This window comes from Staurois parvus, unplaced genomic scaffold (assembly GCF_062004578.1).
Source record: "Staurois parvus isolate SC_StPar_1 unplaced genomic scaffold, SC_StPar_1.0 ptg000669l, whole genome shotgun sequence".
Classification (NCBI taxonomy): domain Eukaryota; kingdom Metazoa; phylum Chordata; class Amphibia; order Anura; family Ranidae; genus Staurois; species Staurois parvus.
The window spans coordinates 995,277-1,014,187 of NW_028318465.1; the positions used below are offsets into that span (position 1 = coordinate 995,277).

Genomic DNA, 18,911 nt, shown 5'->3' on the forward strand with positions numbered 1-18,911 from the left:
TTAGAAATGTCATGGCAATAACTTCAGGAAAGATGGTAAGAATGTGCGAAAAGGCTGCCATAATCCTTTCAGTGAGAAAAAAAAATGCCCATGGCAGTCCATCCAGCACTGCCTGTTAGCAGGCAAACAGACTGACAAAGGGGGTATGGAAGCTCCCAAAACACATATCCCAGGTGCCTTTGCATGTAGGTGGACTCTCTGGTGCTGTCATGGTGCTGGTCTCTTGGCAGTCTTTGTGAATCTTTGGCTCTGACGGCTCCTGTCCCCGATGGCTGCATGGACTTCATTAGCTTTTCCGAGCCTCTCACAGAATGTGTTGGTTGCACTGCTCAAGCCACCATGACCCAGGATCTGCAGCATTTGACATGCCTTAACCCGCCTACTGTATGTTTGTGAGTGCATTACTATTTCTTTTATTTACTTTACTAAGAACATTTTACATGCTGCTCTATACAGTTGCTTGGCGCCCCTCTCTCTTCTCTTCCTTTCAGAGTATGTAGTTTACCTAGGAGAAGTTTTTTTCCTTGACACTAAACCAAAGTTTTAAATTGTAAGGCTGATGATCAGTGGGTCATGTCTACTTTTTTCTGTTGGAACCTTTGATTTGAGTACTTGATAGCGAAGTTTAAGTTGGCTGGATGGGGCCATTTAAAAGATTGGGAGATATGTAGAAATTATCTTTGATGGAAAACAGTTTTGCTGGGTCAATGCGGAAATCTGTTCTTCTCATGAGTTAGTTGTGTCCATGCCACATGGTGAATAGTTGGTTATCTGGATGAAAAGTATTTTTAGTTAAACTGCTTTGAAATGTGTACAATAGTCTTCTCTAAATTTAGATAATGCTCTTCATAATTCAGCCTGTCTCATCATAAGATTTTGCATGTTTTTATAGAGCTACCGTTATAAGCTACTTATGAATAAATCAGATGCTTACTGCTGATGAAGATGTTTTTCTACTAAACACTCATGAGAATACTGCTGGTTATTCCCTGGAAACTGGAAAAAACTATTTGCTTCCGTTTTGTGATAAAATCCCACTTAACCGTGTATACCAAGGATCACTGTGCAGAAAAATTAATGAACAGAATGTCAAAAGCCAGGCTTCATAATGGGTTTCTCATCTGCTCCAACATTCTCAAGTGCTGGACGGAGTGATGTTAGTGTCTCTAAACCCAGGACCCTGCATGCTCTATATCTGGTCTCCAACAGTACACAGAACATGGAAGTGCAATTATTTTAGTAAATATAAACTACTAAATACCTTTTCTCATCAACAATAAAAAGCAGTTTTGTGACTTCTATCAGTGTCCAGCTGAGCATTGTAGGAGGAGTTTTTATTCTCCTCTCACTGTCCTACGAGGCTGCATAACCCATGACCCTCTGTCTTGACAGTGCTGATTGGCCCTGTGCAGATCATATGCACCCTCCCAAGGAAAAAAAAAAAACCCATAGCAATACATAACAAACTGAGCATGTGCAGCTTGCCCCCGAGGCTCTGTTCTATCAGCAGATGTGTCGGGCACAATGGAAGAAGGGGAGGATCAGAGAAGACAGGAATAAACAACCTTTTTACACAATGCGGAGAATTAACCCCTTAAGTTCCACAGTGAGTATAACAAGCATGCTTTACTGCATATACAGACTGATTTTACTCTTATGGGTTTAGTAACACTTTGATGTAGTCAACAGACCCAATACTCAAGTGATGAGCAAAGGTAACATACTTGGTTAACATTGCTCCTAAAATGAATATGAAATTCTAGCCAGAATCTTGAAAAAAAAGTGTGAATTCATAGTGTAATGTCCATGGGTATTGAAATTACAATAATCAATCCGTTCTAAGATTCCGGTGGACAACCTAGTCAACTGACGGAGACTGGACTGTCTTTAATCTCTTCATCTCTCACACCAATTTACCCCTTCTAGACCAGATCAGTTTTTACAATTTCACTTCGGACCTATTGATTCAGCAATAACATTGCCATGACTTAAGATAATGTAGTAAACATATTATTATTATTCAGCACCAACAGTCTACGCAGCGCTTTACAACATAAGGGCAGACAGTACAATTACAATGCAATTTAATACAGTAGGTATCAGAGAGTCCTGCTCATTAGAGCTTACAAGAGGAACAGTCAAAGTTGTTTTTTGGGGGGGGAGGGGGGGGGGTAGCAATCAAGGCTTTCTTTGTTGTTGCCCTGCAAGAATCACTTTATATTCTATGCAATCATTACATAAAAAAATGGAACAAAACTAAAAATTTGTCTTTGTTCTTCCTGCTTTAACAATTATAGGAGAAGTGTGGAATTACAAAAAATAAACCTACATTCTCCCCTCCTTGCTGAAACATCTATCCCAGGTCAGCTCTAAGACTGAGAACTGAGTGATCACTTGACTGCTGATTGCTCAGTTCTCAGTCTGCTCCTAGCAGAGAGCAGAAACTGTGGGTCACCGCTCTCTGCTCTGCCTCTCCAGCTCCACCTGTAGAGGGGGCAGGCGCAGTTGGCAGCTTCAGCTCTCAGATGTGCACTGAAAGGCGGAGCTGTCAGTCAAGCAGCAGGATGGATCCCAACAATACTGGTGGGATTCTTTCCTAGCCTGGAGCAGCTCTGCTCCATCTGGTTGTGGGTACTAGCCCCTTATCAGCTGACTCTGGGTTACAGGAGGAGAAAAGTAATTGCACTCCTGTAACCACAAGAGATTTATGGCTAAAAAAGTTTTGGCCATACTTTTCACTAGTTTTCTAAAATAACTAGAGTTACTGCAGATAAAGAGTATAAATCTCATTCTATGACTTCTGATTATAATGCCACTAAAACTATGATTTTAGTATACGCACATTATTTTAATGCGAATTGAAAAAATAAGCAAAAGAAATTAAAACAAAAAAAACTTAAAACAAATTCTGCAGAAAAATCATAGCTAAGGGGGTGAGTTAAGTACGTCTGATTATAGGAATATTCTTTTAAAGGTTTTTTTTTGTTTTCTTGATCTGATAATATTTTTGTCATTTTGATCATTCCATACCTGTTTGCACTTGGCTTTGAAGTTTATTCAGCGGTTTTGGAGGTTTTGTTCATAGCCGCTAATCACTTTCCTTCCGTAATTTTTCCTGAACAATCCGTGTGTTTTGGGCTTTGATATAACTAATATCAGAATATAATTAAAAAAGATGAGTGCTGCCTGCAATACAGTCCCTTTTGGTAAGGTAGGCAAGCTCAGTCTTTTTTTTTTTTTTTTAATCTTACTGTTATTTAGGGTGAAAGGTATTTTTTTTGTCAGTTTTATTTTCACATTATGAAGGCTTCAGAAGTAGTTGAAATGCATTTAGCCTGTTGATCAACAGGCCGTGTTTGTAGCGGAAGGAAGTTCATGTGGCGTGTGAAGTAAAGTTAATACAGTTCCTCAAAGCTGAGCTTTCAAATGACGTCTTGTAAAGCAGCATGAATAGAATGGAGAACAGGGATGTAGAAGAATGGCCAAAGGAAGCAAAAGGTCAGTGAGCGGCTGAGATGAAGTGTTACCCTGGCCCGTTAGGGTACACAGATCTAGGTTTTTGTCTTTAGGTGTGTGCATGCTAGTATTCTGCTACTTTCTCCATGTCTGTACTTGACCATTGTTGCTGTGGTTCCCTAATGTGTACAGAACTGTTCACTAGCTTGTGTTCAATATCACCAGACTTCTTCTAGCCAGTTTTTCTGACGGTTTTGACAATACTAGTGTCTTATTAAGTCATGTTACTGACATGTGCCAAGCAGTAAACCATGTAGCTGGAGATGTTGATTAGAATGCACTGATGAAATAACTGCACATTGTCTAGAGAGAAACTCCAGGCAAAAATAAGAGACAGTAATGTAACTGAATCTATTATACAATATTAAATGTATTTATTAATGCAAGCGGCACAAGTAGCTGAATCTAACTTAGTATCAGCTTATTGCAACCCACGGTCCAACAGAGCTCAGACTGTGTGAGGGAGAAGCAGCACAAGAAGACAGGCAGTTGTGCTGCACTGCCTATGTGCTAAGAAAGTGCAAGTGAATAGGAGAAGAGAACAAAACAATACAGAAATGAGCTCATCAGTCTGTTGCCTCTTTTTTCACAGGCTGGGGGTAGAGACAAGAGCTGTTGAGTTTGACTTAAATTGGTTTGCATCCCTTGCCAGAATTGGCACCTTCTGCGAGGTGTCAATCTTTGGTTGTCTTCAGTGACCTGCTTGGGATGATGTTACTCCTGGGCATGTGCAGGAGAGCTTTCATTCCTGCACATAGGTGCTTTGAAGCCAACCCAGAGTGGGATTTCCCAGTGAACATGGAACAATTGAGTACTGACGTAATACTTTTTTTATGTGCACTAACATACAATTTTGAGGACAAGCTTTTGGGGAGTGTCCCCTTCTTCAAGGTCCAGGTGAGTATTGCCTGGACCTTGAAGAAGGGGACATTCCCCAAAAGCTTGTCCTCAAAATTGTATGTTAGTGCAAGTAAAAAAAGTATCACGTCAGTACTCATTTGTTTGTCACAAGTGCACTAATACAGCTACAATCACCTCAAGCCAGTGTACATGGAAAATGGAATTTGATCTTCTGGGCCAGTTGAGATACATAATAATACTTCACAAAGTCTGGAAGACCCAGGCCTCCATCTAATTGTCCCCCAGATAGGCTTCATGTACGCAGAGCATTTTTTTCCCTCCCCTGGATGCCTTAACTCCAGAGCAGGAAAAAGCAGAATAAAAAGGTGCTTAAAGGCACATTTTGCAGATGTGTTTAGGTGCCTTTAGCCTCATCTGTCATTCGGGCGTTCATTCCCTTGACCAGAATATTAAATTATCCTGGCCATCAAAATAAATGAATGCTCCAGTGCTTAGTGTTTAGGATTATTTGTACAGGTTTAGGCACATCTAGTGATTTTTCTGCCAAAACGGTCATCCTCTGATTTTGCAAGTGATCTTTTTTTTTTTTTTTTACTGCTACTAGAGGCCTATGTGTGCAAGGACCCATAGGCCAACACCTCTAACAGACACTTTCTTAATGCCCTGTGTGCTTGAGGCCATAAAGTGATTCATGCACCTTTGTAAGATCTGTAGATAATTTACTGGTACTGTGACTGGTTGCGCATGGAAAAGGTATACAATTTGGATAATAAGGTCATTTTGACCGTGGTAACCCTACCTAGTTAGAAGATTAGTAAAGGAGCCAACTGTGTCATAAAGATGGTCAGTTTTCTAAGCATAGGTGGGTAATTGGCATGATAAAGGCCATCATACTTTCTAGTCAAGTTAATACCTAGGTACGATAAGTGTTGGGATATCCAGGTGAAGGGAAAAAAAGATGGTAGAGAGAGGAGATCTTGGGAGGGGGAATGAGGGCTCTAGATTTTGACTGATTAACTCCTAAACCTTAGATCTGTGCAGAGAGGTAGAGCATTTGGAGTAACTAGGGAGTGGTGATAAGAGGAGTAATTAGGAATAAAAGGATGTCATCAGTTTTTGGTGATAGCCTATAATCTCTGCTTTTCAAAGAGCAGGGGTGAGAGAGGACAACCCTGTCTCATACCCTTGGAAATCAGGAAGTATTCAGATTTAAATCTGGAGTACTTTAAGTATGCTTGCTGGGGAGGCTATCAGGATGCAATCTACTGTAGGAAATTTGGGTCAGAGCCACAACTTCCCACTACATACTGTAGATAGGGTCAATAGACCAAATCAAATGCTTTCCTAATATCTAGCAATAGGAGAAAGGCAGGGATGTGCATTTTGTGGATAGCCTGCAAAAGTAAGGCTGGTTTTTCACCATTCCTGATGGTGAGGGATAAACCCCACTTGATTTTTTTGGATTAAGGATCTGATGATAGGATTGAGCCGTAATGTAAGGATTTTTGATAACAGCTTGATGTCAATGTTAAAGTGTCGCTAAACACACAACAGTAATATCAATCTGTATATGCAGTAAAGCATGCTTGTTTTACTCACTGTTGAACCTAAGCGGTTAATCCTCTGCATTGTGTAAAAACAGTGTTTGATCCTGACTAATCTGATCCTCCCCTTCTTCCAGTGTCCCCCTCTTATCTCCTGATAAGACATATCGTGTGGAGTCACTCTGCACATGCTCAGTTTGGTGTGTATTGCTAGAGAGGTTTTTTTTTTTTTCTTTTTCTTGGGAGAGTGCATATGATCAACACAGGGCCAATCAGCACTGTCCAGACAGAGTCCAGGGGTCCTGAATCCTCCTACACTAGAATGAAAGCTACTACAAGCTTTAACATGTACTTGGCTGGACACTGATAGAAGTCCCAAGGTTGCTCTAACTTCTGATGAGTAAAGGTATTTAGCAGTTTATATTTACAAAAATAATGGCATTTCCATGTTCTGTGGGCGACCAGATATAGTGAATGCAGGGTCCTGGGTTTAGTAAGCAATGATATTGGTCTATAATATGAACATGTTGAAATATTTGTGTTGGGTTTTGGTATCATCCTTATTATAGCTGTTAGAGTTTCCTTATTTAAAATAAATGTGTGGTCTTCTGTAAGCTGCGATACACAAGCTGTAATAAGGGGAACTAAAGTGACCATCATGGTCTGGATGTTTATTAGGGCTCATGTACACTACAGATGATAAACTGATGTTTACGAGCTGTTCAGCATTTTTTTCCAGCAGCCCCTCTCCCGAATGTTTTCCTATGTGTCCATGTACACTATGTTGTTTATAGGCAGTTGAGTTTGCATTTGTTTGTTTTTTTTGAACGCAGAAAACTTGAGTTCAGCAGTAGATTTTATCAGCATTTCAAGCGGCTAAACGCGGCTAACCGTGTTTTATAAGCGTTTGTGTTTGACATTTTTTTTTAACTCTTCCATTTCAAGATGCTGTCCAGAGCCTTTTTTCATCATGAAAAATCCATGCAAATATTCCCAGTACTCAAATGGACATGGCACACCATACTTGGAAGTTTCGCATGAAAGAAAATATGTTAGACACTGCTGCAATAATTTCTGCACAGAAATGAGCTGGAACACATCCAAACACCACAAAATATAAAAAACAGCTAATCTCAACAAATAGTGCTCTCTCTGCTTTTGCTGTCTCTATTTCTCTCAAAATGTCTGAAATAGTTAATTTTTTTTACTGTTTTTCAGTGCATTCTGGGCATTTTGGAAGGACTCCTGAGGTTATCTTTAAAAAACGCTTCTAAACACAAACGCTCATAAACGCGGTATGCAAACGCGGCTGAAAAGATGTTTTTTTAACCTACGTTTTCCAGCAGTCAGTTTCCATCGTTCAGAAGTGTCCCGTGTACATGGGGCCTTAGGTTTCAATGCTTTGCTTGCCTGTAAAACCTCCTTCATCGTCAGCCACAAAGTTCCTTTTGGTTGCCTGAAAGGGTAGGTAGGGTTAGCCCACTGAAAGAGCTATTAGTCCGCGCCTGGGAAAAGTCACGGTCGGAGTACAATTTAGAGACGTGTTTCCAAAACTCCTGAAGAATTTTGGTTGCTCGTGTAAATGTCTCTAGAGGGTTTTTGGCAAATAGGTTTGTGGAGTTGATTAGCTAAAAGGGAGTAGAGCTTATTGGTGGTAATATAAATTTGGTTCTGTGGACGTATCACCTTTTCTAGCAACTCCACTAACAAAAAGTTAAGTTTAGACTTTTTTTTTTTTTTTTATATTTAATGGGTAGCTGTAATAACTTTGAGACAATTTTTTTTTCATTTTTTACAGCGGATTTGAAACTATTATATATTTATTTTCTTAGAGTATGATCCTGGCTGTTGTCACTGATAACACAGCAGGAAAACCACAAATGAACTTTCCTGCAATATACAATGTGAGTCAGCTTTCCAGTCAGCAGCTACACAGGATCTAAAAACAATTGATGTGTTTAAATGAATAGAAATTCAACTATTCTCTTTTTTTTTTCTGTTTGAAACAAAAACTATTAGTGTCCTTGCAGCTCTCTGTATCTGCCTGGTGCCCACTGGCTAACCACATTTTGGCTATGTGACCTTTATGTATTATGAAATAAAATCCAGATGAATCCAGTGTTCATATATTATTTTTTGCAGTTCATATTCACACATTTACATTCAGGTTGGAATTTAACATCTAGCTTTGAAATGTAGCACAATGTTTTGGGGTTTTTTTTTCGGTGCATTTATCATGCCACAGTTTAGGGCAGCCCTTTCACTTGAAACAAACACACCAAAGTAACTCCTGCATCTGTTTTAGGCATTGAGCCAAGCGGGTATTAGCGCATATTTTTTTTTTGCTCAACAGATGAGCAAAAAAACCACACAACTGCTACCTGTGTTTGGGGTGCCGTTAAGAAATAATGGTGCTGCAAACACTATGCACATTTCTGCCCGCGTTCTTGAAATTCTCAGGTGTGAAATACAGCCTTACATGTGTCCTCTGTACATCTGTACTGTGAATGAATAAAAAGAAGCGACACAATGATGAGCTTCTCTCTGTCACCCCACTTTCATCTCTGCTTGCTTCTTGTGATGCCTCTCCTCAGTCTGAGCTCTGCTGTACAGTGCGTTGTAAGAGGCTGATACTCTAACAACTTACACCACTTGCAATTACAAAAGTCATGTATAAGTGTGTTAATGAATGCAAGGCTTCACTAAGTGTCTTTTCTGTTACAAAAATGTATATTGAGGTCTACAAGAATTTCAAAAATCCAGGACTTTGGTTGACCTTACCAGCGCCACGTATAGTAACAAAAATAAAATGGCACAGCACCTGGCTAAAGTGGTCGTTAAAGCACAAATCTAAATTTAAAATGTTACTGTAGCTTACCCATTGACGCATATAATGATAGTAGGGGGTAGAATGTGTCATTTATATCGGTTTGATCTTCAGTTTTCAGAAAACTGGGACCTATATGTGGCCCTAGAATTACTAATCATTTGTTCAGCTAAAACAATTCACATATACATTATGTATTTAGATGTGTGCCTGGAGTTAGAATTTAATAGAATACAATGAGCGTGCTTTCCAGTTTTTAAAGCATTTTCCTGAAGTTCATATTACAGCAGATGGAGAGACCATGAGATGAGTAATGCAGGTCTTATAGTTCAGCTTATTCATAAAGCATGTGTTTTTTGTTTAGGTGTGGACCCAGCACTACAGAAAGATAATCGAAACCAAACAGCAACTGGATCACCATCTGGTCCCGCACAGTCCCAGTCATCCTCCAAATACCATAGAGCCAGATCTGGTGGAGCTAGAGATGAACGCTATCGCTCAGGTAAGAATGAGTAGATGCTCAGTAATGTGATTTTTTTTTTTTTTTCCCTCCCCCATCTAACCCATTAATGACACAGCCATCATACGTTCGCTTTCCTGCAAACCGTAAAGACTAAGGGGTATTTTTATGAAAGAAGTGGTCTTTAATGCCCAGCCATCACACGTATAGGTCCATAGCAATGTGAAGTTGCGTGCTGAGACAGCTGTTGGTCAAGGCTTCTGATCGGGAGCCAGCGGGATGGGTTCCCGAACATGGGACTGCCATGAGGGCCAGTCACAGCGGTCAAAGCATACAGAAGCAGTGCCACCTCCTGGGCATTAAAGGGGTTAACCATTCATGTTTGTGAGTCAATGACTCTCATTTAACATATATGCATTTGAAAGATCTACCTGCTGTGAATGTTTTGATGAATATCAGATTCATTGTTTTATAAATATGCCCCTAAATGTGCATTATTGCTAGACGTTGCTTTTAGAACACCTGATTGAGCCTTTATGTGGCTCTGTTGCGGCAGAGCTGTCTGAGGGCTCCTTGACATTTTGGCCTCATTTACATGGCGAGTCCAAACAGGTCCGCCTGTCCGTTTTTGAGGTGAACCTGATCGGATGAGCCATTCACCCCTATAGACAGGTGGGTGTAAAGGGCTTGTTTCTCTTTACTCTCGCCTACCTCCGGGTCCGATCCAGTCCGCTAAAAAAACAGAAGGGAATCATTCCTTTTTCATTTACGTGGGTTGGATCAGTGGTTAGTTGGGTGTAAACTGACAGTGGAATCCGTTTATATCCGGCTGCCTATAGAGCAGTGTGGGCTCTGTGTCTGCTCTGCATAAACTGAGCAGACACTGATTTGTCATCCGCCCTACTCTGCTCCAATCAGAAGAGGAAACTCGAAAAATTAGAATATCGTGCAAAAGTTCATTTATTTCAGTAGTGCAACTTAAAAGGTGAAACTAATATAGGAGATAGACTCATTACATGCAAAGCAAGATAGTTCAAGCCGTGATTTGTCATAATTGTGATGATTATGGCTTACAGCTCATGAAAACCCCAAATCCACAATCTCAGAAAATGTAAATATTACATGCAATCAATAAAACAAGGATTGTACATAGAACAATATCGGACCTCTGAAAAGTATAAGCATTCATATGTATTCAGTACTTGGTTTTGGCCCCTTTTGCAGCAATTACTGCCTCAATGCGGTGTGGCATGGAAGCTATCAGCCTGTGGCACTGATGAGGTGTTATGGAAGACGAAGATGCTTCAATAGCGGCCTTCAGCTCTTCTGCATTGTTCGGTCTCATGTCTCTCATTTTTCTCTTGGCAATGCCCCATAGATTCTCTATGGGGTTCAGGTGAGTTTGCTGGCCAATCAAGCACAGTAATCCCACGGTCATTGAACCAGGTTTTGGTGCTTTTGGCAGTGTGGGCAGTTGCCAAGTCCTGCTGGAAAATGAAGTCAGCATCCCCATAAAGCTCGTCTGCAAGAAGGAATCTTGAAGTGCTCCAAAGTCTCCTGGTAGACGGCTGCATTGACCCTGGACTTAATGACGCACAGTGGACCAACACCAGTAGATGACACGGCTCCCCAAATCAACACAGACTGTGGAAACTTCACACTGGACTTCAAGCATCTTGCATTGTGTGCCTCTCCATTCTTCCTCCATACTCTGGGTCCTTGGTTTCCAAATGAGATGCAAAAGTTGCTCTCATCAGAAAAGAGGACTTTGGACCACTGTGCAACAGACCAGGTCTGTTTTCCTTTAACCCAGGTAAGAGGCTTCTGACATTGTTTGTTGTTCAGGAGGAATACGACATTTGAAGCCCATGTCCAGGATCCGTCTGCGTGGTGGCTCTTGATGCACTGACTCCAGCCTCAGTCCACTCCTTGTGAAAGTCCCCAACACTTTTGAATGGCCTTTTCCTGACAATCCTCTCCAGGATGCGGTCATCCCTGCTGCTTGTGCACCTTTTTCTTCCACACTTTTCCCTTCCACATAACTTTCTATTAATGTGCTTTGATACAGCACTTTGGGAACATCCAACTTCTTTTGCAATTACATTTTGAGGCTTTCCCTCCTTATGGAGGGTGTCAATGATGGTTTTCTGCACAACTGTCAGGTCAGCAGTCTTTTCCATGATTGTGATTCCTACTGAACCTGACTGTGAGATCATTTAAAGGCTCAGGAACCCTTTGCAGGTGTTATGGCTTAATTAGCTGATTAGAGTGGGACACTTTGAGCCTAGAATATTGCACCTTTTTACAATATTCTAATTTTCTGAGATTGTGGATTTGGGGTTTTCATAAACTGTAAGCCATAATCATCACAATTATGACAAATCACGGCTTGAACTATTTTGCTTTGCATGTAATGAGTCTATCTCATATATTAGTTTCACCTTTTAAGTTGCATTACTGAAATAAATGAACTTTTGCACGATATTCTAATTTTTTGAGTTTCACCTGTAGGGATGTATATGCTGATAAATACCGGTGGCCATATCTGAGGTTATGGTATTCCAGACCAAGGTTTGGATGATTAGTGGCCATCTTTGAATTGAAACTCAGGCTTGGTTAATCCAAGCGGCGGCCATTATTAAATTCATATCAAGGTTAGGTTATTGCAGCGACCATTTTTGATTTGATCTCATATATTAGTTTCACCTTTTAAGTTGCATTACTGAAATAAATGAACTTTTGCACAATATTCTAATTTTTCGAGTTCACCTGTATGTGCTGATTGGGACGGAGTCTGCCCCATCTGAAAGGAGCATTACTTACTCTAAAGTGCATGCATTTTTAATATGCATTTTTAAGTGCATTGTTATGGTTTATGTGTTGTGATGCATCTAGAAAAGTTTTCATGTTATGTGGATTTCAGGGTTTTTTTTATATTAAGAGAAAAAAGTGGGAGTTTACTTCATTTTCTTCCTGCTAACCTTCACCTAACCCTTTGGCATACCCTAACACCTATCCTACCTCTCTCTGGGCTTGAAAATAAACTCCTAAAGTGAACCCTTAACACTTATCTCATCCGAAAACCTAATCATTAACCTAAGCATGAAACCTAAAATGGAAGTAAAGGCCAATATATTTTAAGGTTTAAAACTTTGCTTCTCCCTTGCTGATACACATGCTGCAAAATAGCTTCTATACGGTTTTATTTCTGCCTTCCATAAGACCCTATAATAATAGAATGTTGTCCGTACCTTAGAATGGAGACATCTTTAAAGTGTAAAGCCTTTTTTTTTTTTTCTTAGTAAAAATAAATATGTATACATGCATTAAAGCGGAACTTTACTTTCTCAGTCAACATGGACTATTTCTAATCCTTATGCTGCTAGCATTAATACATATATAGGAAAGTATCATATTTACTTGTTTTAACTTCTTTTTGCATTCCTTCATTTACTTCCTGGTTTCCATGCCTAGGCAAATTATGTCATACATCCCAGGAACCCTCAGGAGGGGAGGAAGGGTTCTCAGCTCAACCATTGCCTGAGCTAAGGACAGATGGATTCCAGGAAGTAACTGCTACATGAATTATCTGCCATTACTCAAGATGGCCACAGGCCAGAAATGCCAGGAGGTGTTTTTCAAAATGATTTCTCAAAATAAAAAATAAATGATGGAGACATGGATGGATGGAAGAGTTTGTTTTGAATATTAAAAATGAATTTTATAGAATTTTTGGTTTGTGGTACTCAGATGCAGTGCAGTTCCATTTTAAGGTAAAAAAAAATGTTTTGACTTTAGAACTACTTTATGGGGTTTCTTTTCTTTCCTCCCACCAACACAAACCTTTGTGGTTGACTGCATCCAAAACAGCTTTTGGCTTCTGAGGAAGGATCTCTGTTGCCTGTCATTTTAGCGCAGTTATTTTTTAACTTCACATATATGATATTAAGATTTGTTACATTCTGATTTTGGTATAATATTGTTAAACATGAAATGAATGTAAATATATTTCCTTGCAGATATTCATACAGAAGCAGTCCAAGCTGCACTGGCAAAACATAAGGAACAGAAGATGGCGCTGCCCATGCCAACCAAAAGGCGCTCAACTTTTGTGCAGTCTCCAGCAGACGCATGTACACCTCCAGGTATGTAATTCTTGTGCAATATTTTTTAAATCTGTTATCCGTTTACCACCATTATGGTCTTTGTGCCATTTAGGTTTCGTTCACAACAGGGTGCAGAGAAGTGCATTTTTCTGTACGCGTTCTTCAGGAGCACAAAGAAAACCAATGTTCTCTATGTACCCTGTTCACACCAAAACATTATCACATGCAGATTCTTTCTGTACAGGAATCTGAAACATGTATAAAACTCTCTGAAATGCACATGAAAACTGGTGTAAACTCGTGCCTCTGCAAGTGAAATCTAAGAGTTTTTTTTTTTATCCGTTTTTCTGCACATATGGTGTGGATGAGCCCTGGAAGCTGAGTTCCACTCAAAAGCGGAAGCTCCACTTATTTGCTTCCCCCCCCCCCCCACTGCCATATTTGGCACCTTTTGGGGGGGGAGCGGACACCTGTTTTTTACCTGTTTTCGGTCCCCTCCTCCCTCACAGGTCCCAGGAGACTGCCGGACCAATTAGGAGGCACAGCGAGACTTGCGCATTCGCAGTGGGCACCCGGCTGTGAAGCCACAAGCTGTCACAGCCTGGTGCCCACAGTTGAGATACCGGCCCCGTGGAGGGGAGAAGGGGCCGCGTGGGTGAGAACATCGCTGGACCCTGGGACAGGTAAATGTGTGTTTATTAAAAGTCAGCAGATACAGTTTTTTTTTTGGGGGGGGGGTAGGGATTCCCCTGTTATTTTTGTCTTGATGGCTAGGGATGAGCTTAGGCATGTCCAAACCCACCTGAGCTATCCCACCTGGAAGCTATGAAAGTGGACAGCCAATCATAGACAGAGGGGTCATGTCCCCCCACAGCAGCACATATACAAGGGGTGTGTATACATTCAACTACAAGTCATGTAGTGTCTCTGCTTTCTATGATTGCCAGTCTCCTTTGATAGTTTTCTGGTGGGATATCTCAGGCGGGTTCAAACTCATGTCCAAACACACCCAAGCTCATCACTGCTGTTGACCACTGTCTTCAGGACTGAAAGTGATGTGAAATCCAAAATTTTGAGTTGTCACTAGAAGAGGAAATTAGCTGAAATTCTCAAATGGGGAAATTTGTACTTATGGCAATACTCTGAGGGGATTTCCTGACTCTTCAGCTATCTTCATAGGACAGAGCTAATTTTCCAGGGCTTGAGAGCTGCTCTCCAAGACTTAGACTGGGTGAGGATATTGGCATCGATGAACACAACACAGAAATGGGAGTTCTTCAAAAAGACTGTATGTGAACACACTGCAAAATATATTCCCATGGGCAACAAGTTTAAAAGGCTAAAAATCAAACCTATGTGGCTTACGGCCAAAGTTAAAACAAAAACTATAAATAATAAGAAAAGAACTTTTATTAAATATAAAAATGAACCACATAGATGAGTTCTTACTGGAAAAAAAAATATTTTAAGCAACAGACAGCATGGATTCATGAAAAACAGAAGTGGTCAAACAAATCTAATTTCTTTTCATGAGGAAGTGAGCAAAACTTAGGACAGAGGGGTGGCGGTGGACGTGGTATACTTGGATTTTGACACAGTTCCCCACACTCGGCTAATGTGTAAGGTAAAGTCTACGGGCTTGAAAAAAATCTGTATGTAAATGGATAGAAAACTGGCTAAAAGATAGTATTCAGAGAGTAGTGGTTAATGATTCATACTCTGAATGGTCCAGGGTTTTCAGTGGTGTACCCCAAGATTCAGTGTTGGGACCCTTACTTTTTAGAACAGTATATTTATAAACGATATAGGATCTGGGATTAAAAATACCATTTCAGTCTTTGCAGATGACACCAACTTTTTTTTTTTTTGGTTGAACCGGATGGACTTTTGTCTTTTTTTTCAGCCGAACTAACTATATAACTATATGTAACTATGTAAGGAGGGGAAGGTAAATCTTCCCAATGAGACAAAGATGGCAAAAATAACTGAAAAGAAGTACTCTATTGAAAATGAAAAAAATGGCTTTGGATATACTTTAACGCATACATAGTTTACCCGATGAAGGTTTCCAAAGGTCTGTGCTATCTTATACTGCCACCCAGATGCAGTTTCTCCTGAATGTTGAATGCTGACTACTTCTTACTTCTTTATATTTCTCCAGCATTAGAACAATCACAGTGGCATGGTTTGTAAGGTAACATCTAATTTAATCTATGAACACTAGAGGATACTGAAAGCAATTTGTGAACTGGACAGGGGGGTTTTGACCCACATATTTTGTACCACTATGAATTTAGGCATTCTTATTCCAAACATAGCTGCTTTACACTGAAACAAAATGTTCATGATTTAGTATGAACATGGTACTGTTTTTTGAGCAAACATTTGTTTTAATACTCAGCTGAAACTGTTTTTTTTTTTATTCATTTTAGCCACAGCCTAGAATACTTATTAATTTGTCTTTTGGCAAAGATATTAGTCTAGGTCTGTGTTCAAATCTAAATCGATTCTAAAAATGTAGCAGACTGGGTAACTTACATGCTTGTCTATTGACATCTGCAATGCATATGATTTTCCTAGGCCGTCAGCCATAGACAGAGCAGTCACATTATTTTCCATATTATATCAAAAAGTAGACCTACAGGTGTGCTCAAACGTTTGCATACCATGGCAGAAATCATGAAATTTTGGCATTGATATTGAAATATGACTGAGCATGCCAAAAAACTGCTTTTTATTTAAGGAATAGTGATCATAGGAAATCATTTATTATCACATATTTGTTTGGCTCCTTTTTGAATGATAACAGAAATCACCCAAATGGCTCTAATCAAAAGTTTACATACCCTGGAATGTTTGGCCTTTGTACAGACACACAAGGTGACAAACACACAGGTCAAAATGTCAATTAAAGGTTAATTTTCCACATCTGTTGCTTTTTAAATTACAATTAGTGTCTGTATATAAATAGTCAATGAGTTTGTTAGCTCTCACATGGATGCACTGAGCAGGCTAGATACTGAGCCATGGGGATCAGAAAATAACTGCCAAAAGACCTGCGTAACAAGGTAATGGAACTTTATAAAGATTGAAAAGGATTTAAAAAGTTATCCAAAGCCTTGAATATACTAGTCCTTTGATTATTTCTGCAGTTAACTAACTGGCTGCCTATGTGGGAGGTACAGGCAGACAGTGTACTGAGAGTCTGCAGGATCTTGGCATTGCACCTGCGATCGGCTGCAATGCTTTACAGGTTCCAGTGTAAAAAAAATAAATAATAAATTCACGCTTTTTTTTACCTGCAAAAATATGTGTATCATTTATTTATTTTTACAAAAGGTGAACTTCTCCTAGGGGGTTGACTACCTTAAATGAAATCTGTATTAAGTTTATGATGGAGATGCCATCACTCTCACAAGCTCTATGCTATTTCCTGGGCTGCAACTCCAGTCTTTGTCATCACAGCTAGTGAAGTTACAATCTTGGACGTAGTATACAGCTTGAAAGTCAAACAATGGCATCTTCCAGCACAGATAAATGTTTAGCTTAATTTTCCCTGTTAAAACAAATGAACGTTAGCTTACCTGCAACCAAAGAGCAATGCATTAGCGTCAGTAATGGCTCCTTGCCTTAAAGCTGGCATCAGACCTCTGCATTGGGGTGTTTCTGCTTTTTTTTATTCCTTTGGTTGGGTGTTTTGTCCTATTTTGATGTGCACTTTCATTCTCATCAAAAGCTCCTATAAAGTGCTTTGGCATATCAAAAACAAACATGAACCTTTTTAAGCAAAGCACTACCTAGATGGGAACTTGCACCGATCCCCCCAAAAAAACCCTGTGCATTAATGTGCATTATAAATGGTGTAAACAGGCCTATTGGAAGTAGTATACATAGAAGGTAATCACAGACATATCAAAAGATTTGATGTAGAAGGCTATCCTCTTCAGCAGCATGTGACCCTTCAATCCTTAGTCTCCTTGTACCACTGTTTCTGGTATACGTTACGCAGCTTTTCTTCTGGCCTTCCCTCCAGCATGTACTGTAGACAATGCAAGTTCCCATCTTTCCATATAATTATATTTTCATACTTGTATTACTTACAATAGTTGGACCTCTCCCTTGGTGTACAAGTTATAGATTGGCATAGTACGTTTTTCTTTCTCGTTACTTTTATTACCAAAAGACATGTACATGCGATTCAATACACAATGGTAAGAATGCATTTTATGTTTGGTCTATAAAGTGCCATGTTTGAGCCCTTTAACAAGAATCAACAGATCTGTATCTAAAACAATATAAAAAAATATATATTTTACTTGACTTGCTGGATTAGTTTTTGTTAATTCCATTCCATTATGGGTGCATATATATTATATTGTCATGCCCTGTTTACATGTCTTTTTAGTTGTATGTTTTTTTTTCCTCTTACTTTTGTTATTTGTAGTCTCAATAAAGATACAAATTAATAAAGAATTAAATAAAAACACTGTACTCATGTGCTTTAGCCTGAATAGAAGCAGTGTGTAAATCAACCTTTGCAATACCTTCTGTAAACTTTCTGTACGCACTGAATTTATACATATGTAATCTGATATCTGCAAGACCTTAAAATATAGAAAAACAGAAATAGAAAAAAATGTGCAATTTTTCTTCAGTGTTTTTAGCTCTGTGGGCTCTTTAAGGTAACAGCTGCTGCATTAATCTTGTGATTGGTTTGCTTTTAGACAGTTTCGTATTCCCTTTGGCTCAGTGGAGGCTTGGCTGAGTTGAAGATTTCTTTTCAGGCCTCCTGACAATTCAAAGCATAGATAAGTGGTGGCACAGTGCGTTTACAGTACACACAAAACTTGAATTAATACAGTGAAGAAAACAATGTATTAAATGTTGTGAGTTTTATAAACTTCTAACACCTTACCTCTTTTTTAGCTGTATGATCAGATTCAGAACCATGGTGTGGATGCAAATTGTGTCATTTCACTAGTAGCAATATTTTTTTTTAAGTGTACTTGGATCCCCTACAGCTTTAGTATGGGTTTTGCTCAAACACAAGTACAGGCCGTCCTTGGGTTACGAACAAGATAGATTCTGTAGGTTTGTTTTTATGTTTACTTTGTATGTAAGCTGGAATGGGTATGTTTTTTAAGTGTAACTCCAGCCAAAACTTATTTTTAAAATTTAGATAGCATAGGGAAGGGCTAATTGGCCATGCAGTGATGTGGGAATGCTGACTGGTCCGCCGGACAGTAGGTGGCAGCAGCAAGATGACTACCCGGCTGTTTCCGGGACCAGCGTGATGGCACTCTGTCTCCATTCTTAAGTATGAGTCATATGAAAGTCAGATGTTTGTAACTCGGAGACTGCCTGTAGAAGAATAATATGTTGAACGATTCCTTCAGGCAGTGGGGTTATCATAGAAAATTGCCATTTTTTGAAAATAAAGTACTTATTTTCATTTTCTTTTTTTTCATCCTGTGTTGAATTTCAGTACTGCTAATCTCTTGCAGCCACTCCCATCTACAGGTATGCACTCCATCGCAGTAGTGCACAGCATTTCTTTGGGCAGGATATCTAATGGGGACAACAGTGGACTCTGTCTG

The 18,911-nt window shown here is 39.5% G+C and overlaps 1 protein-coding gene across 2 annotated transcripts in view; it reads left to right on the plus strand.

Moving 5' to 3' along the window:
• The window catches only part of DIP2B (DIP2 acetate--CoA ligase B (putative)), a 295,019-nt gene that overhangs the window by 164,119 nt on the left and 111,989 nt on the right, over positions 1-18,911 (plus strand). For both annotated transcript variants that reach the window (XM_089652038.1, XM_089652039.1), the window contains exons 3-4: positions 9,113-9,250; positions 13,228-13,353. In XM_089652038.1, coding sequence (XP_089508164.1) covers positions 9,113-9,250; positions 13,228-13,353 — 264 coding nt within the window. The remainder of the gene's footprint in view (positions 1-9,112; positions 9,251-13,227; positions 13,354-18,911) is intronic.